Source organism: Tauraco erythrolophus, chromosome 3, assembly GCF_009769465.1.
Source record: "Tauraco erythrolophus isolate bTauEry1 chromosome 3, bTauEry1.pri, whole genome shotgun sequence".
Lineage (NCBI taxonomy): Eukaryota > Metazoa > Chordata > Aves > Musophagiformes > Musophagidae > Tauraco > Tauraco erythrolophus.
The window spans coordinates 70,218,628-70,239,492 of NC_141467.1; the positions used below are offsets into that span (position 1 = coordinate 70,218,628).

General features: G+C 36.6%; 1 protein-coding gene across 2 annotated transcripts in view; it reads left to right on the forward strand.

The window, feature by feature from the left end:
• Positions 1 to 20,865, forward strand: part of CRISPLD1 (cysteine rich secretory protein LCCL domain containing 1) — a 42,802-nt gene that overhangs the window by 6,410 nt on the left and 15,527 nt on the right. The window contains exons 2-8 of one of the 2 annotated variants that reach the window (XM_086609407.1): positions 16,456 to 16,574; positions 16,700 to 16,832; positions 18,354 to 18,469; positions 19,078 to 19,178; positions 20,297 to 20,476; positions 20,569 to 20,629; positions 20,755 to 20,821. In XM_086609407.1, the coding sequence (XP_086465533.1) occupies positions 16,456 to 16,574; positions 16,700 to 16,832; positions 18,354 to 18,469; positions 19,078 to 19,178; positions 20,297 to 20,476; positions 20,569 to 20,629; positions 20,755 to 20,821 (777 nt within the window). Of the gene's footprint in view, positions 1 to 16,455; positions 16,575 to 16,699; positions 16,833 to 18,353; positions 18,470 to 19,077; positions 19,179 to 20,296; positions 20,477 to 20,568; positions 20,630 to 20,754; positions 20,822 to 20,865 lie in introns of those variants that run through there. The other variant, XM_086609408.1, reaches the window with a different exon arrangement.

Consider the following 20,865-nt stretch of genomic DNA (forward strand, 5'->3'; position numbering starts at 1 on the left):
GTTGTTATTTGGCAGGTTGACTTTGGACAACCTTATGTACTCTACTGCCATCAATCCCACCCTTAAATAAATAACATACAGGAGACTGTGACCAAATCAGGAAATCGGTACTCAGTACATGGCTGTGCTGTTCAGACCGGTTTGATGTGGAAGGCCTTATTCTATGATACTCAGGAAGAGTTTTATTTCATTATTAATAAATTCTTACTAGATTGTAAAGTGTTAAAAAAACTTTAAAAACTTGTTTTAGGCATCATAACCCTACAACTTTCTAACCTCTTGATCTTTTTTTTCGTAAGCATTATTTGTGTATCCTGGACTGAATTTGCAAAAATATTTTTTTTTGCTGATAATTTCATTGGCAACATTGCACCTTAATAAATCTGAACATATTAATGAAAAATGTGTTTTTTTCATTGTTATCATGATCAACACTTTAAAAATAGTCATTATTGTTTGGATAATGGAAGTTATTAGTTCCTTTATATTCCAAAATTTATTTTCCAAACTCTGCAAACTAAAAGGTCCCACCAAGAATAAAATTCACAAAAGCAATTTTGATTAATGAATTTATAATGCATTCTAGTTTAAACCATTCTTTTAGTATTCATTCCTTGATTTCATACATATTTTCCCAAACAAATGACCAAGTCAAACAGCTCATGCGAGATCCTTATTCCATGCATGTGCCTTTGCTGGACTGAAAAGTGTTTAGGTTCCCAGCTTGATAGATAGCAGTGCATTTCAACCTGGTATTTCTTGGCACCCAGCCACACACTGCATTTTGTAATTACTGTAATTGGAGAACACCAGTGTCCTCTAGAGCAAGGAAGTCTTTTCTTCTTTAATTATTTTTAATATTGTTTTGGCCAGATCCTGCTGATACATCCTATGGATGTCATCACAAAGCCCATGCCTCAATGCTATAAGCTTTTATTGTGCAAACCTTATGAATAAAATGCCATCTTCTAAAGAATACTTCTAAAAATTTTTTAGATTAGAATAATTTATTTTGCATAGCCACATGGTTCTTAGGAACAATTATGGATGTGTATCTTACAGCAGTATTGGATCCGTATTTTGTTCACGGGTGAAAAAAAAAAGAAATATTCTTACTTTGTGTTGATAAATTACCTCTGAAGGTCTTAGTTTGAAAACTTTGATAGTGAACTGTTGAAAGTGCTGATACCATATAATTCCTTTCAAACCCATGACTAACTCGTGACTTCTGTAGAGCCTTATATTTTTGGGAGACTTGAAGGTTTCCCCCTCCATTTCAGTAACTTCATGAAGGCTTTAGAAGAAGAAAATTAAGAATTACTGTAGATATTTCTCTTTTTTTATTTTTCTTTATTTTTCCTCAGGTAAATTCATGCTGTATTTAAATAGAGATCATTGGACATTTGATCATAGGAATCCATTAGCGGATAGAGCTCTTGCATGGATAATAGTAAAACATTGTTCTTGTCATCATAGTGACTGAATAGGGATTGAAATAAAGTTTTGGCTATTTTGTGATGCTTTTAGATCCTATGACCTGCATAAATCTGGATGTAGCAGTTTCTCTCTATGTGTATCTGTCAGTTCCCAGCTGAGATTTTTTTTGTCTGTAGTAAACTTAAGAGAATTGAAACACATTAGGAAACACAAAGAAAGGCCTTGTTGTGGACTTACACATTTTGATGAATTTTCTATGCTGAATAGAAGTGCCCTGTTAAATTTCTTAGACCTTTCTGACAAAACTTTTTCACGTCTCTGTTTAGTGTTTCTTGTCTGTTTTGCCAAAACTCTTCAGGGATGCTTGGTTAAAAACAATTCCCATTCCTTTCGAGCAGAGGACTTGGGTTTGTGGAATCCCATAAGTGGCTGGAGAGCACTTTGGGTGCCAAGAACAGAGCAGCTCTTTTCAGAGTGAACCTGCCTGCTTTCCCTCTGGTTTTCCACTTTTCTGCTCCACTTCAAAGGTTGGTGGAAGTGCTTCAGCTCCTTTGCCTGTGCTCAAAGGCTACTGACACTACATCAAAGAACACAGTGACGTTGACTTATCCTCTTATTCTCTCTGGCAGTTTTAGCAAAGGATTGTGCAATGTGAAGTGGCCAAGTAAGCAAGTGGATAAGTCCACGTTATGACTTTTATTGATCTAATGCCAACAACAACTAAGCAACTCCAAGTAAAGAAACTGAAAGTGGAAAGTAGCAGAAAGGCTCACTGTCTCAAAGTTAAGGGAGCCTTCCCAAAATAAAACAATTAACAACACAGGACAGACACTGTTTATCTTCTATTTTTGGTGTCAGAGAACTTCTTCATCCCCCATATCAAAAAGAGTATTCAAAATCAATCAGTAGTAGCAGAATCAGCTTAAATACAAAATGGGAACTGAACACAGAAAGAATCAATGAGATTTACAAAAGTAACTCCATATAGCCTTTCAACTTCATGGTATCTGCCTGGGAATCTTCTTTATCTTAGGATTTATTTAATTGAGAAAAAAAATATATCTTAATTTCATTGAAGTACTAGATACGAATGTATCTCATTATCTATAAATATAGTCCTCAACTTTAGTTTTGGCATAAGTAGAGTGACTATCATAGTTAGAAAAGTGTGATTCATTAAGAAGACTATTTTCTGTCCATATAGAGAAGGACACTTTTTACTTTATTATGAAGGAAGATAACAGTTTCTTAGAATAAGGCTATTTCACTCATTAAATCCAGAATTTTGTCTGCCTCATACCTATCACAATATATTTGTCCTGAATTCCCGATCGGATCTCCAAATGGTCAGGAACCTCTTTAATATATTTTCCAACTCTCTTTTTTTTAGATTTTATTTAAACATATTTCTAACAGTAGTGCCAAGTCACGTATGATCAATGGGCGCTCTCTGGCAGTAAGCTCAGTTCACTTATGTAAAATCGCAGTGGTCTTCTTTTAAAAGCAAACATTCACTGTGACACATATTTGAGATACTGTGGCTAATTTGTGTTCAAAGTCCAGGAAATTCTGTAGCATCTCTAAAACTGCTGTATGAAAGCAATCAGTTACAGCTAGTTTATCGTGGTAGTCACTTACTAGGATTTGAGGTAAGGACCTGTGCTCTGGTCAATTTGTAATTAGCTATAAATATTTATGAATGCTGTTTGTAATGAATGTGTGTAATTCATACTTTGACAATGGACAAAATGCAGAAATCAAGATCAACTTTCACATCACTATTGCTTCTCTTCCATTCATTTCAGAATACAGAAGTGAATAGATGATTTTCATTCATGTTCTAATAGAAAGCCTTTATGCACTGCTTTTAAAAAGTAGCAAAGTAAATGTTCTGTTTCAGAAACCTTGGAAAGCTGAATATTCCAGCAAGGTTTTTTTAACACGCTTAGAGTACACACAGAATTAAATGTGATTAGTCATGTCTGCTGGTTCCTATTCCTGGTTTTACTTTTTGAACACAAAAAGCTCAAACACATGAAACTGTAATAGGGAGATACTTCTAAATATTGGTGCAATTTATTCAGTGTTCGGGAACAATATTTTTGGCCTCATACCGCTTTCTTGTTTCCAGGTAAAAGCCACAGTTTGCCTGCTTTTTACTCTTTTCTGAAAGAGCAGCTGAATCCTCAAGGTCTATTGAGGGACCTCTGCCCAGTTTAAAGCTCTATAAACTCTCGTCTACCACATCGTAGCATGTAAGGTCCTTACCATTTAATTTCTAGACAGGCAGTAGTCCTCCAATGGAAAATGGATGCCTAACTTTTCTGGTAGTGGAAGATTTAACAATTTTAGCTATCCTCTTTCTTTGTGCTTGAAGGATATATCAGTACTAGTTAGTATGGTTGGTTTTATATTTTCAAGGAGAGTTGTCTGGTTTTTTGATACTCCTGAGTTTTTGTGGTCACTCTGCTGGATGCTATAAGGGACCTCGGGCTAGTATGGAGGCCACATTTTTTTCAAACTCAAATGACTGAAGGTAAGCATCTGAGTCATGTGCAAGTTACTGACTTTTCAGATGTGCTGATTATCCTTAGTTTCCATGGACTTCCTTCAGCAGCCTTGGTACGAACGAAAACACCTCACTTACACATAACTGAAAGCCAAGCTGATGAAAACTGCCAATGTCCGTTCATCAAGATCACGTCAAACCAATTTATTTTACTTTTTAACTAAAAAAAATAAAAAGTAATATCCAGTAATTAACCAGCATAGTGTCTCAGAGGGAAGTAGTAGGTGTCATATTTTTGACTCTGAAGGTTTTTGACACTCTCCACCTTGACATTTTCACAAGTGAAAGTTGACAGTAGCAGCTGTTAAACTGGCAGAAGATTGAAGGTGTTGATGCTGTTGGAGCTCATCCCTTTTTGGTTAAGCACTTAGGTTATGACTTGTGCGAGGAAAAAATGCACTTGAAAACTGCAGAATACATTAACATGGGCAGAGGTTGGGGTTGGGATTGTTTTAGAGAACACGATCAAAATTAGAACTTGACAAGTGGAAGTAATGGCTTGGAATCAGCATGATGAAATTTAGCTGAAAGGTATGGAATAAGGAAGAAATCAAACAGGTGAAATACAAAGAATAAAATGTAGAGGTAACACTGCAATCAAAAGATGCAGGAGTTGCACTGAGTTATATGTAATATGAGGCAGCAATCTTTGAAAGGATACTTCTCTGTGTGAATCTGGTGAGACCTTGTCTGAAATGCAATGTCCGGTTTTGGTCATTTTTTTAAGAATGGTTTAGCCATTCTAGAGAGGATAAATAAGATTAATGGGACTGATTTATGAGAATCATAAAATGGTTTGGGTTGGAAGGGACCTTAAAGATCATCTACTTCCAACCCCCCTGCCATTGCAAGGGACACCTTCCGCTAGATCAGGTTGCTTAAGACCTCATCCAACCTGATCTTGAACATATCCAGGGATGGGGCATCCACAACTTCTCTGGGCAACCTGTTCCAGTGTCTCACCACACTCACAGTGAAGAATTTCTTCCTTAGATCTAATCGAAATCTGCCCTCTTTCAGTTTAAAGCCATTATCTCTTGTCTTTCGCTACATGTCCTTGTAAAAAGTCCCTTTCCAACTTTCTCGTAGACCTCCTTTAGGGACTGTTAGGCTGCTAGGTATCCCCAGAGCCTTCTTTTCTCCAGGCTGAACAACCCCAGCTCTCTCAGCCTGTCTTCATAGGAGAGGTGTTCCAGCCCTCAGATCATTTCTGTGGCCCTTCTCTAGACTCACTCCCAACAGCTCCATGTCCTTCTGTTAGTGTCGCCAGAGCTGAATGCAGTATTCCAGGTGGGGTCTCATGAGAGCAGAGGAGAGGGGCAGAATCTCGACCTGCTGGCCACACTTGTTTGAATGCAGCCCAGGATACGGTTGGCTTTCTGGGCTGCAAGCACACATTACCAGCTCCTGTTCTGCTTCTCATCAATCAATTCAAGATTGAAGGAATGAAGCAGTGAATTTGTTTAATCTGGGAAATAAATAAAAGTCATTACAGGAAAGAGAGTGATTTCTATTTTCTTGGGAATAAAACATCAGCCAGCATTGCAGGGCAGAAGGTTTAGGTTGCACACCAAGGAAATCCTCTCTACCCTTATAGTCGTAAAACTCCAGAAGAGAATTACAGTAAATATTATTCTGAAACTACTGTTACTAGTTTTCATTTAAAAAATGTGGGTAGTACACATATATTTGATTCTGGCTCAGTGGAAGAGGCTAGATAGAGCACAGTCAAGATCAGTCTCTTCATATCATTTTCAGCTGCACCTTTCTGTCATTCTATAGTGGTACCATGCAGTGGATTTCTAGTTCTTAACTGCATTTCTGTCTTATTTGTTCATGGCATTTCTCATTCTATGCTTCATCTTTCCTTTTTTTCCTTCTCAGTGTCATTAGTCTTAAAGAATACAGTGGATTCTATTAAAAAGTAAATAAATACCCATACTGTACTGTGGTATTTACTTTACCACTCTTTTCCTATATTTAGAATGTATACAGCAATGAGGTATTTATACTATGCCATGGTAAATGTTTACTTTCAGTGGTGCCCACTGTACTTACTTTTCCATCTTTACCAAGCTTAAATTTTAGCTCATTTTTAATTTCCATATAGTCCCATCCCATATGATTTTTTTTTGCCTTTCTACGTATATGAAAATCTCTCCAGTTATAATGTTATCACTGTATTTTTTGTCTTTTACTGGAAAACATTTTGTGAGCTACTGGGCTTGCCAGTTCTGTTGCAATACCCATTGGTATAATTGGTGGACTCACTTTTGCTGGTCTGCCTTGGGTGACAATGTACTCTTTTGATTTAACATGCACACAACACAAATGGTGGGATTCATCTCACGAAGCTTTTGATGTCTGTGGTATAGATGTCTGCATTTGAGCCAGTCTCCTTTATAATTAGTAAAGAAAAATGAGAATTTCCAACACACAGTTTGTCTCAATTAAAGGTGGGTAGCTAAAATTATCTCCCTCTGTAGATGCTTATTTGTCTATGTAACTGCAAAGGTAATTTATATAATTAGCTCAGATGTAGATGTCTGCTTTGAGGCTGTTTAAATTCAGGGGAGGTTCATCCCACCCCATGTGATTAGTTTGGCTGTTGATGAATTGTGATTTAAGCTGCGGTATCCTCACTGAAACATCAGCTCCTCCGTAAGCAGAACATTGGTTTCAGTCTACACGCTACTTGAACCCCATGTTGACAGAGGTTAAATGCCACATTTTGTAGCCCAGTCAGTAAAGTTAAGGTGGTGTTAGTTGTGGTTTATTTTAATGTGATATGTTGTAAACCAGAAGCGTTCAGAAGACCCGTATTGCATGCAACATCCCAGGGGGGGCTGAATTATACCATGGGAGGAACATGCTTCGCAACAATGATACTTAAAAAGTTAATGTAGACCATTTCTGTCACACAGGAGGATACAAAAGTAAGAGAGAAGTGGTTATGCTGGTAACTTTCTACAGAGAAAGATAGGTCCTCCTGGATGGCCACAGAGAAAGATGTGTCATCTTGGATGGCTAAGAAGCTGACTTCCAGCATCTGGATCTGTTCTAAATGTGTATGTTTCATTAGAAGAATAGATTGTTTGTAATAATGAAGGGTATTCAGAACTTAGTCATGTCTGCATGAGCTAGGGATTTTAGGAAGTGTACATTTGGCAAGGTTAAAAACTAAGAGATAGTATCTTGATTAAGGAATAAGCACTTGCTTGAGGAAGTCTGCCTTGCTGGATCTTGATCTTGAATATCAGTAGACTCAGTATTATCTATGCCTGCTTTGTTGTTTTTTTGATCATCTCCTTCTGAATTTGGAAATTCTTATATCAAAAACCGAAGCACAATAAGCATCTCTAAAATTACGGTCAGCATCACCACCCTGCTACTCAGCAATCTCTGCCAAATATTTGTCTTTCATTTTATTCAACAAAGCACAGACATGCTCTCCTGAATGCCACCAAAAAATAAATAAATTAATTGTTAGAATAATAAAACCGTGATTTGTTTATATAGAGGAAGGTCTAGGTTAATGAATCTGTCCACCACTTGGAACTAGACGAGTAGACAATAACAAGGGAGCAAAGGACATCATCCTTTGTCTTCATAAGAACCTAGATGTATGAAGTCACTTGTTGATGCAGTCTTCAGGAACATGCGTGTATTCAGCGCTCCCGCTGTCAGCATAATGGTACCCAAAAGCCTTTGGCTGTTAGCACCATTTAATGTACCAGATGTCTAAATCAGTTGTGTGAGAAGAAATGTATACCTGCATGCTCACAGAGCAAATGCTGACTTACTTTTAAATTATAAAGTCCATCCTTAAAGCAGATGTGAACAAAAATCTAAGAAAAATTTCAAAGAGATGAAACATCAGATGCAGACTGGAATATAAGAAATAGTTAAGGCCAGCTCCATAAATTTGTAAAACTGGTATATGACTTGTACAAGCCATGTACATGATTTATAAGACAAAGTCAAAGTCTGCAGGACTGCAATTGTGAAGAATTTAATTTGTTGGATATAAACAGTTGTCTGTGAAAGCTGGAATTAGGAAGGATTCAATGCCTAAGTATAATAAAGTAAAGAGGTAAGATAATGGGATCAGGTTTTCACAAACTGAAATGTCACATTTCAATGGGTGATCACTCATTATTTCCTGTAGTTTTAGTGCACAATTATTTATGTATTCAGAAGGTTAGAAAGCACTGAACCAAAGACTGTCTTGAAAATTTTACTCTGGGAAAATGTAGTTTATGAGACCATTATTTGAATATATATATATACTCATATTTTATATGAGTTTATTTGGTAATTGTAATTAGCATCACTGAGTAATGTCTTGAAAGTAAAAAATGCAAAAAGTGTTTGGAAAGTAGAAGGATATTTTCAATTTAAGACATGCTAGCAACTCCTTTTACATTTGTTGTTACTCTAACACAGTTCTGTGAAACAAAAGGAATAGCTTCAAGTAGGTTTGTGTTGCTGAGCAGTTGGTCATATGTTCAGTGTCTGCCTGTCTCTCTGTCTCAATGGAGAAAGCCAACCCCGATGATGATCCCTTATCCAAAAGGTAGACCACACGTGGTCTAACACGTATAAGCAATACTTTTTCATGATAAACAGGTTGAATTACCTTGCACGTAGTACCAAAGAATTGCTGGTCAAAAGGCTTCTCAGACCTGGGAATCAGCTGCCTAATTGCACTTCTGTCTTCTTGTACTCTCATCATAGAATCATAGAATGGTTAGGGTTGGAAGAGACCTCAAAGATCATCTAGTTCCAATTTCCCTGCCATGGGCAGGGACACCCTCCACTATACCAGGTTGCTCAACACCTCATCCCATCTGGCCTTGAACACTTCCGGGGATGGGGCATCCACAACTTCTCTGGGCAACCTGTTCCAGTGCCTCACCACCCTCACAGTGCAGAATTTCTTCCTTATATCTAATCTAAATCTGCTCTTTCAGTTTAAAGCCATTGCCCCTTGTCCTATCACTACATGCCCTTGTAAAAAGTCCCTCTCCAGCTTTCCTGTAGGCCCCCTTTAAGTACTGAAAGGCTGCTATAAGATCACCCTGGAGCTTTCTCTTCTCCAGGCGGAACAGCCCCAACTCTCTCAGCCTGTCTTCATAGGAGAGGTGCTCCAGCCCTTGGATCATCTTTGTGGCCCTCCTCTAGACTCACTCCAGCAGCTCCATGGCTTTCTTGTGTTGGGGACTCCAGACTCAGTACCCTCTATTTACCAAAGAAACCTGATAATGCAAATTTGTTGAAACCTGGTCCCTGAATAAGGGAACTAGTGGATGAGGAATCAGGTGCCACACACATCTACATTTCAAAAGACCATGGTCACTCTTTTTATGAAAAGAAACAACTTCATGCTTTTTTAAGTAATTGCATTTGTAGGGTTTATTCATCCTTCATCAAGCAAAAGGATCCTTGCTTATAGCTATGCAGAGATTTCTTTTAAACTTTTTCTGTACCAATTGTTTCAGAGAGTCAAGTTGTTTTAGAAGTCCTCCTTAGTTTAAATCTGTAAAATACCAGCTGCTGCTGCTGAATGTTGTGGAAGAACTTTTTGAATCAATTTTAAAGCATCAGACCTATGTCAGCTCAGAATATGTTTCAGTAGTCAGAATTTAATATCACTAATGACATTGTGGTTAAAGCATGAGAAATACCTACTTCTGGTAGCATGTAAAATGCCTATGTTGCTGTGACTCTTCATATTCTTCCATTTTTATTCTAGCTTTTCAAAAAATGTCAAGCACCATATAATTTTAAAGATTCACTGATTAGTTCTATATTTGTTTGAAGTTCCTCATCGTGTAACTTGCTCCATTTTTATGTGTTTTTGGAAATTTTTCCTTGCACATTTGCTTTCTTGCCTTTATCTTTTCTCTTCACTGCTTTAAGGAGGAAGGGAACACTAGAAGAAAAGCCTTTTGAATTTTGTGAAATGAAACTTGAAAACATATGTGTCTATCTTTCTTTGAATATGGAGATGCTTTCATTGATTGAAGCCAAAAGCTTGCCATCATGTAAGTGAAACAAGAGATTGCTATTAAGAGCACAAGAATAAAACTATTCCAGTGAGGAGATAGGTTTTATATACTCATACAGATTATTTTACCTGTTTGTTTCGTTTAGCCTGCTATATGAGCAAACACAGAACAAATATGATAAAATGCATTCTATTTACAGCTAATCTGATTGGACTGGTATGAAAATACTTTGAAATTAACAGTCTTTTAATCCGCAGAATTAATATGCATAGTTTTTCTTCCTATAATTTCAATCAGAATAATTAATTTAAGAAGGAAATTTGGATCTGCTATTTTAACTACTGGAAGGGAAGGACAAAAATCAAGGTGGCATCACTGGTGTAAAGCAGCTTCTACCTGTTCTTCATTTACTCTGAAGCAATGATTAGGCATGTTGGTAAAACACTAGAAAATCTTTTGAATTGTTTAAGTTCCAACTACATGTAACTGAAGAAATGACCTTTAAAAATACCTTTAAGCTAATTTATTCTGCATTAGCAGTGATATGAGACTGCAGTCTGTCAGATTTTTTTTTACAAGTTTTCTTTTGTTTTCAGAAATTCCCTATCCGTTCGTGATGTTATTACCATCTGTGTAAAATTTTTGCATCACTGGAGTAGTCAGATATAAGTTTCATCAGAGATTAGGGTGTCAGTTTCCGCTTTTTTGTTAAAAATCATTAGAGTGATCCTGGAGATTGAGAAAAACTTTTTCATTTCTATATTGATTGAGAGTTGTGTTGTATTGTTTCCATATTGGTAGAGATTGGACACCCAAGCAACTGTGACTTCCAATCCCTTACACGTGGTTTTTTTTTTCACTGGCTTTAGGAGGTTATTGGTGTTTTATTCCCTTTTTTCCTTTGAAAATCTCTGGCAATCAAGAAAGTGACTTGAATCTCTAGGAAATTCTTTGGAACCGGGACATTGAGTCATTTCTTCCAGAATATTTCATAAATTTTGTGTAATGTAGAAGAGGTTTTATTTTAATTTTAGCTTCTGTTACAGACACTTCAGGAAGTGCTGGTTTTGATGAGAAAAGGGACAGATGGACGATGAATACTGCAATTAAAGAGATTGTTTGCTATGTGCGATTTATACTTGACAGGTTTTTTACATCTGACTATGCAATGGTTTTGAAATTTACTCCATCACACCCCAAAACAATACTTAAATAAATAAAATGAAGAAATTAAGCTATATCTTGGTAATCTACTTGGTGGACTATATATCTTGGTAGTCCATACCGTGTACTGCAATTTGGCACTGAAGCAGCTGAAACAGCTTTGAAATAACTGACTCCATTAACAATAGTCATTGTATATTTGAGCACATTTGAACTCATAGTCTTCATGAAGAAGAAGCAATGTTAAGTTGTATTTTCTTAGTGACCTCCTTCTCATCCAAAAAAACCCTAGATCAAACTCAACATTGGCTGACAAGATAATAGGCAGTGTTTTCTGACAATAAACTATGCTAGCTATATGTGCATGATGTCCATGCCAGGTAGTTTTTATACCTCTCTTTAAAAATAAGGGATTTAGGTGTTAAAGATTGAGAAAGAAATGAATGAGTCTTTTCTTCTATGGCACATACAGAGAATTTCCTGACCATTTGACTGTTCTGGAGTGACTTTATTGCATGTTACCTGCCTCAGGGAGAAGAGTACAATGCATGGCATCATTTGCTGCAAACCTAAAATATATATGCAGGGTTTTTGACATCTGATTCATTCCAAATTATTTCATAACATTTTGAAGTTGGGGTTATCTGTTGATTGATCGGCCTACTGTGCATTTGCTTTAGGTAGTGAAATGGGGTGAATTCAATCCTTATGCAGCAGCAACTATCTACTGTCAGATTTCTGATTATTTTTATCACAAAAACTTTTTATTCAACACTTTTCATCAAAATTTTAGTGATTAAACTTAAATCAAAATTAATGAGTGTATGAAATGTATGCTGTGAAATTTTATAGCATAGATAAAAAGATACCTGTGTTTTTATGCTTGTATTTAAATTCTGATTCATGAGAAAGTTGCCATGAGATAGTATCACACAGATTTTACAAAGGTACTGAAATATGAATTACTCAAGTTATAAAAATCATATTCTTTCTCTGGTGTTACAAAGATAAGATTGCCAAAGCTGTTTTTAGAGGACAGTTGCTAACTGAATAAATGACACAAAGATATTTTTATATAAAAATATACCATGCTAATTAAAATAATGTATCTCATTAGGCTAAATAATGGCTTTCTTAGAATATTGTAAAGATTTCTTTTTTCTTTGACTCTCTAATAAAAGGCAGTTGTCTAGCCTGTTAATGATAGTTAGAATCCTTTTTAATTTTTGATGAGAGAAAGGAAAATTGAAAATTTCAATTGAAACAAAATGAGGTTTTAATCATAGAATCCTAGAATCATAGAATCGTCTGGTTGGAAGAGGCCTTCAAGATCATCGAGTCCAACCATTCACCCTGCACTGTCAGAGTCCCTAAACCATATTGCTCAACACCAAATCCACATGGTTTTTAAAAACCTTCAGGGATGGGGACTCTACCACCTCCCTGGGCAGCCTGTTCCCATACTTCACAACCCTCTCTGTAAAGAAATTTTTCCTGATATCTAACCTAAATTTCCCCTGGCGCAACTTGAGGCCATTCCCTCTCGTCCTGTCATTCCTAATGTGGGAGAAGAGACCTACACCCATCTCCCTACAACTTCCTTTCAGGAAATTGTAGAGAGTGATAAGGTCTCCCCTGAGCCTCCTCTTCTCCAGACTAAACAGTCCCAGCTCCCTCAGCCACTCCTCACAGGACAAGTTCTCTAAACCCTTCACTAGTTTTAATCCTCTATTTATTTGTTTTCAATGAAAACTGCCAAAACCTGTGATTATCTCAGTTCTAACTTCCCTATTACTTCATTCCCTTCCATCTTTCTCACATATGTCATGAATTGATGACTCTGTGGACTTTCTGTCATTAGACCTATCATTACGATTGACATGGAGGGGTAGTGACCAAGGAAGGCTGATGTTATCACTGTCTTATAGGACTCCGAAGCAGAATCATAAATGAAACTGCTTCACAGAAGGTGCACTGTGATGAGGCTTACTTCACCATAAACAGTAGTAAATAAGAACACTAGAATGCACCAATGGGACACATTTAAACTCTTAACATAAAAAGATATCGGGTGATTACCTTATGATGAGCCTTAAACTATGACCTCTCGCCCTTAATTAATTGTGCAGATTCCTCTCTGGGATAATCTCACAAGCACAAACTCATTCTTGGGGAGAGTGGAGTTGGTTCTCTAGCTCATATACCAACCTTTTCTGAAGTCAGGAATGACTCTGCAATGAGCGAAAATATTCCAGCACTCCAAGCTCCTCATTACTGATAACTATGCTTCTTGCAGGGAGCTTTGCTGCATCCCACCTGCTCAGCCATGAAAATTGTTTCTTCGCTGCAGCTGAGGTGATGGCCTAGAAGTGTGCCTGTCTCTGCCTAGGCAAGCAGGGAGGAGTGAAGACAATATTTTATACTTAGATGAAGGCAAAGAAACAGGTAGAAAAGAAGGAACTGTTTCAAAGACAGTATCCAATCTCAATAACACCTTGGACTGTGGGTGTTCATACGTCAGGAGGATTATAAGGATGAATTTTAGGTTTTTCATCAAAAGGCTATTCTTGCAGAGTTCTGGATGGCTCTGACATGCAGAGCTATCATCAGTCTTTGAAAGAAAATGTTGTTAAAGGTAACTATTTCACAAGCTTGAGAAATTGATTCAAGCAGCTACTACTGACTTCCTAGCTCTGATCTTCAAAAAAATCATTGTTTCATTTAAAATAGGTGCATAAAATATTTTGAAACTTGCGTGGAGAAAAAAAAAATCACACAACAACAGTACGATTCCTTTAACGGTGACTGCTCTTTTCAGAGTTGAAAATGTGGAGGGATACTTTACAAAAGAATATATTGTGGCATTTGTTTTAAAATGTTACAGTCTTGTGGTTCCATTGTACAGTGATGAAGCAGTTATACTACAATTTATAATAAAAAAATATGTGCGTGTGTAAGAAATGGTTTAATCTTTATGTTTTTTACAATGGGTACAATAGGAAGAAGAACTATTTATGACAGTGGGACAAGGAAAGAGAAGTGGAAAAGGTTTATGCAAACTGTCATATAAAAGTTTCTTATTTAAGATTAGAATATTTTCTTATGAACATTAAAGAATGTTATGGTTTATGACATTAAAATATAGGCCCAGTAAGATTAATAGGAAATTCCTACTGTTTCCTAAGTCAATGGATTTTGTATCCATATGTGGGTTAAAAACTTTATTCTGTCGTTATTATACTCTTAGAGTAATTCTCTTCAAAATAAATGTTGCATTTTGGGAGTCAGAATGTACCCTGTAAATTTTGCATAGCGTTAGTAATAAGAGACAAAATGGAGTTTGTCCTGGTTTCAGCTGGGACAGAGTTAGCTGTTCTTTTTAGCAGCTAGAAGAGCTTCGTCTTTTGGTTTTACTCAGAGGCTCGCTCTGAGAAGAATGTTGATAGCACACTGATGTTTGTAGTTGGCACTGAGGTCTCAAGGACTTTTCAGCTGCCGTGTTCTTGCCAGTGTGCAGGAGCACAACAGGATAAGGGGGGAGCATGGCTGGGACAAGGGGCCCATGATACAGCTTAGTCAAGGGAGATTCAGGTTGGATGTTAGGAAGTATTTCTTCTCTGAAAGGGTTGTCAGCCACTGGAATAAGCTGCCCAGGGAAGTGGTTGAGTCCCCATCCCTGGATGTGTTTAAGAATAGGGTGGATGAGCTACTTGAGGATATGGTTTAATGGGGATTAAGGATGGTTGGACTCGATGATCTCTAAGGTCTTTTCCAACCTAGAAATCTATGAATCTATGAATCTATGAACCCTCGGGTCTCTTTTCCTTTTATTCTTTGATTCACTCCCTCATCCCTGGGGGTGGGGACGTGAGCGACTGTGTAGGGTTTGGTTGCCGGAGCGGCCTAACCCACGACAGAGTTCAATGCATTAGAGGCTTCTGAAGAAGAGAAACAAGAACAGATAATGTAGGATTAAACTGGGTGATATTAAAGTCTTTACATAATCATGGTCTTGCATAACCAAGGACATATTTGTTTTTAATGAGTAATCTGATTAATAAGGTGAAAACTGTGTGTCAAAATCAATAGAAAAATAAATTCTAACACATGGAATTTGGGAATTTGCCTGTTATGTTTCTGTATTCTTTGGCTGTGTTAAGGAGTTTTTTACCTTTAATCTGTGCCAGAAATTTGTAGACATGATCTCCAGTGTCTGCATGGGAATTTGAGTTTGGAAATACTGAGTTACTGTTATTTAGATAACATAGTTTCACTCTAAAAACTTATGATGAAATAATTGAGCTTCTATGAAGAAATGTGTTTTCTTCCTCGAAATATTTCAGTTTCCTAACCTGAGCATTGGTATCAGAGAGTCAGATATCTGGAAACTACTGCAACTATCAGGAGATTTAAAAAGCCAAGCAGCAGTATGGATACTTTGCACAAGAGGGACCACTTTGAGCAAAACCCAGCTTAACACGCTAAAAGCTATGCATACACAATATGGTAGAATTTGTTTCCAGAAGAGTAGGTTTTAGTATGCTTTTGAAAGAAAGAAACTTGCATTTGCATTTCAGCTACATGCCTATTCTTCCATGCCCCTTAAAGAATAAAAAATAAGGATAAACAATTGCGATAAACAATAATTCATAATCTTTTTCTTTAACTTGTCCTAAGCATGCCTCTTACTAGCATGAATGCCTCCTTTTTTGTCAACCTGTCCATAAACCCAATGAATGACAACCTTACTCTAGTTTTCATATTTTGTGTTTGCACTGTGTATTATTTCAACAAAAGCTGATTATAGAAAAAGGAGAGAAAAGCACTTTCATTTCAAATAAACTATTGGTTTAGAGGACGTAAAGCCTTATGCGGGAAGTGTGTTGGATAATACCGTTTTGGCTAAGAAAAGTGCCTATTACTGAAAAGAAATCTCACAGGACAGAAAATGCATTTAATTTAGCTTGGAAAGTTGAACTAAGCCTTTCGGTTTCATATTTGTCTTTTATTCACTGCAGCATGGCTGCACATGCTTTTAAAGAGAATGCTGTGCAGGGATTTAAACGTTTTTTTTCTCTTGATGAAAACATATCTTTTTTCTTATGTAACACAAATGGGGCATACAATTGTCAAGTCTCAATTTTTTCTTCAGTCGTCTGCCCCAGTAACAGACACTTTAAAAATGGACAATCCTCTTTTCTTTTTTTTTTAAAAAAAGAGATACTCAGCAAGTAGTTCTAAGAAGACGTCCCTTTCTTTTCTTTCAAATTTCAGACGTGGGACACCGAACTGGAGAGATCTGCAGAGTCCTGGGCTGAAACCTGTCTGTGGGAGCACGGGCCGGCAAGCCTTCTTCCATCAATTGGGCAGAATTTGGGGGCACACTGGGGAAGGTAGTTTAAGATACTGTTTTATACTATATATGGCTTTTAAAAAATCTAACAGTGTTTACTTAAAGGTAGAATGATAGAAGCTATGACTTTTGAATGATCTAATAGACTACTACTGGCTTTCATAGGTACAGACCTCCAACATTTCATGTCCAAGCATGGTATGATGAAGTGAGAGATTTCACGTATCCCCATCCTCATGAATGCAACCCATATTGTCCTTACAAATGCTCTGGTCCTGTTTGTACACATTACACACAGGTATGTAGGTGGGTTTGGTTTTTGTCAGCTATGGAAAAGAGCAGTCCAGACCTCCAGTTATGTTACTGTGTGACACGTAGAACATCTTGATCTTGCAGTATATATCATAGAACTAAAGCAGGAAAGGGCCTTGTTGTTATTAGACTCCGTAGTTACAAGCATTGGGTATCAGTGACATAGAGTAGGGTTGTCATGCAAATCTTTCGATTTCATCCTCGTAAGTATCACTTCCTTAACAGGATTAAGGAAAAAACTTACAATCCCCAGTACTGAGTGTTAATTGCTCTGTGCACTTTGCATAATCTAGTCTCTGTGCTCGTATGCTGATAGTCCTTTCTGTAATATGCTGAAGAAACAGCACATTTTAAAAAGAAGTTTTTCTTAGGTGAATTCCTCAGATCAAAAAACATTTTTATAATGTTGCTTTAACTTCAGCAAGACTTTGAAATTGCTTAAGAACTGATTTATTTGCTACTTCTGAAATCTGTGTATCTTGCCAGAATTTTGCTGGAGGTGAACCAATCATGTTTTCAGTGAGTGAGAAATATATGATCCTCAGATTATACCAAAATTCATGTATAATATTCAATACAATATTAGAAAACTTCAAAATGAATAATTTTTAAACCTTTATTTTCTATTTCTTTACTAGCACAATTTGCAATTGTTTCTAATTTTAAGACAGAATTACCCCTGTATTCTTATTTACTATTTCTGTAAAAATACCTATAATTACATTTATGCATTGCATGAGAGATCTACAATACATATATATATAGTTCTTTGTGGTACTAATTCTTCACAGTACCTCTCTCTTTCACCTCCAAAATCCTGCTGGAAGTACACAGTCTTGAATTAATACAAATTTAGCACCTGTCATGTTTGTCTAATTTGAATGTTCCAGCCTTTGTTGTTCAGATTCTTTCGAGATCTACAATGAAAATTGTTTCAACAGATGAATAAGGGAGCACAAGCCACCTTAGATTGCAATGACATGAAAGCATATTGATTTAAAATCCATGAATTGAGTCTTCAGTGTATGAGTTTTTTTGGTGAATAGTTTTATTGTTTATGTTACCTCCTTTCACAGCAGACAAGTATCTGTTCTCTCAGTCTAACCAATCTAAACCCCTCTGGGTCCTTACGTTGCGCTGAGAACTGCGGGGCACAGGAACCTAACTTCTTCTAACTCATGGTTATCTATTCATTGAAATTCCAAGAATTAGTTCTTCAGATCATGTTTTGTAAATATTTTGCTACACTTTCAAATACATGCTTAGACTGTTTATATAAAATGAGAGCCATATCTTTTGTATCAAGATAAAGCTTTTCTTTCTAATGAGGATATAACTGAATGGATTTTTGACAGTTGTAAGTAGGTCACTTCAGCTGATTTATAACAGAGAGGACTATAACCTCACTTTTATCATTTGAGTTTTATACATTGAAGTTTGGAGACAGTTTTGATTTTATGTTAATCAGCTTTGGTTTTCATGTGTCTTTATCTTTCCTTTTCCGCAGGTTGTTTGGGCTACAAGTAGCAGAATTGGTTGTGCTATTAATTTGTGTCATAATATGAACATCTGGGGACAGATTTGGCCAAAAGCAGTCTATCTTGTATGCAATTATTCTCCTAAGTAAGTAGGCTGACACCCAAAAATATCTTGAGGGAGCAAAATACTTTATAATAATCCAGGAAAAAATCTGAAAGGAAATCAGGCTGGGGTTTTTATTTTTTTGTGCTGTTGCAAAGTAGAGCATTGTTCCCAAGGCGTCCTTTGGCTGCACAAATAAATACATTTGTGATTTTCTAGAGCTTCAGTTTTCTGGCCTGCGTTTTAGCATACAACATCAAAGATCTTTGTTGTAGTGTGATATTTGTCTGAAAAATAAATGTGTCTCCCCATTGTAACTTTTAGGAATGTGTAGTGTGAAGTCCATGGTTAAGATCAAATTCTATAGGGTATTCCATTTAGGAGAGCAGAGCCTATTCTTTTGTAATTGAGGAATTTAATTTTGTGGTGCTATGCCAATCTAAAAAGGTCTTACAGCAGTTGCAGTTTTTTTCATCATGGACTTTTCAGTTACTTCCTGTGCATTTGATGTATCAAAATAATGTTATGGTCTAAGTGTTTGCTGGTTTTCATAATTTATTTGTCCACATAGTAACTGCTGGTTAATGTTAATATATTCTTTTATTAAGGCATGTTTTGCTTTTTTTTTTTTTTTTTTTTTTGGTGTGAAGGGGTAACTGGTGGGGTCATGCTCCTTATAAACCTGGCCGCCCTTGTTCCGCATGTCCCCCTAGTTTTGGAGGAGGTTGCAGAGAAAATCTTTGTTACAGAGGTATGTGCTATTTCAACAGTACAACTATAAACGGGCAGAGAAATGTAACCTTTCTTTTGCTTTCTTTCCTCATTATGCTTTTACATAGTGGAATAAAATATATTATGCATGTGCCCAGAGTCCTGGTAGGGGCCTACTTTACTGTGATGAATGAGATCATTTACTTATAATATGTGAGGCCAAGCCTCACCAGAGGGAGTGGAGTGTACTGAAGTCCTGCTGATTTAAGTGCTGATTGAGGGCTTTTAGCACACAAAGATGTAGACTGTCGCTATGTGCTATTTGTATGCCGTTCTGTAATTACAGTGGAAGTCTATGCAGTCACTTGTTTATAGGGAAACATGCTCTCTCAGTGACAGAGCCATGTGCATTACTATGAGAAAAATCAAGAACAAGACTAGAAGACATTAGTAATTAAACAACATGTCAGCTGGGATGATTATTAACTTCTTAAAATTTTTGTAATGCTATTTGTATTTTATGGCGTTGAAACACAGCATATTATGAAGCTGCTATTTCTTTTTGTTTTACTCTGTGTGCACGTAATTCAGCAATTTTTGTTAATAACTTTTGAAAGTTCATATGGACCATAAAAGTTGCGTGAGTGTGCCTGGATGTCTTCCTTATGGTTCTTGCTTAAGTAAGAAACATAGATTCAGTGATGAGTATTTCAAAATTATTTTCATTATGTATGAATAGAAGGGCCTCATTTTCAGGTATGTTTTTTTCAGGTATATGTTTTTATGAACTCAGCTTCTTTAATTACAAGTTATCTTCCAGTGTGTAATAGAAATATTAACTTTATTCTATTGATTTTCTGATGGCATATAGAAGATTCTAAAACTGGACTGTTAAGAGCATTTTCGCACCTCAGTGATGCTGCCTGTGCTAGAAAAAATCTGCCTTTTGTCAGCATCAGAAACATACTTGAGATGTGCTATTACCCTTGAGGTCTTCATCCTATGAAGCAGTGGGAAGTTTTCCTTGCTTTCATGCTTGTATTCATCCACCATTTTACAAGAACAAAAACCTTACCGAAACACGGTAAGGGATTTAGATTTCACAAACACTGGGGGTTTTTTTTAAGATATTATTTTTTTGCTTGTTTTCTTAAACAGAGGATTCAGAAAGACCTTATTCTCCCCATGAACCAGAAGAGGAAACCAATGAGATTGAACGGCAGCGATCCAAAGCCCAGGATGCAACGACACAAAGCCGGCCAAGAACTCATTCACCTTCAGGCTCCACGGGCACTGATGACAGTGAGAAAAACGAAGTAATAAGCACACAGCAAATGTGTAAGGAATTTACCTGATTTGCAAATGGTCAACAAATTTGAATTATGTCATATCAAATTCATTGCAGTGAAATTGCTTTTTGCTTGTTTTAGCTCAGATTGTTTCATGTGAAGTAAGGCTAAGAGATCAGTGCAAAGGAACAACTTGCAATAGGTATGGTAAATTTTACAGTTGTCATTCTAAGATTATTCTAAAAGGCTATATTTGTATGTGAGCTGGAATATTTTCCCTTTTCGTAATCCCAGGATTTAAGACCAAGTTGCATGTTATTTTCTTAGGTATGAATGTCCTGCTGGCTGTTTGGATAGCAAAGCCAAAGTTATTGGAAGTGTACATTATGAAATGGTAAATATTTTTAAATTAGATTTTGTACCAGTAGAATGTTGAAT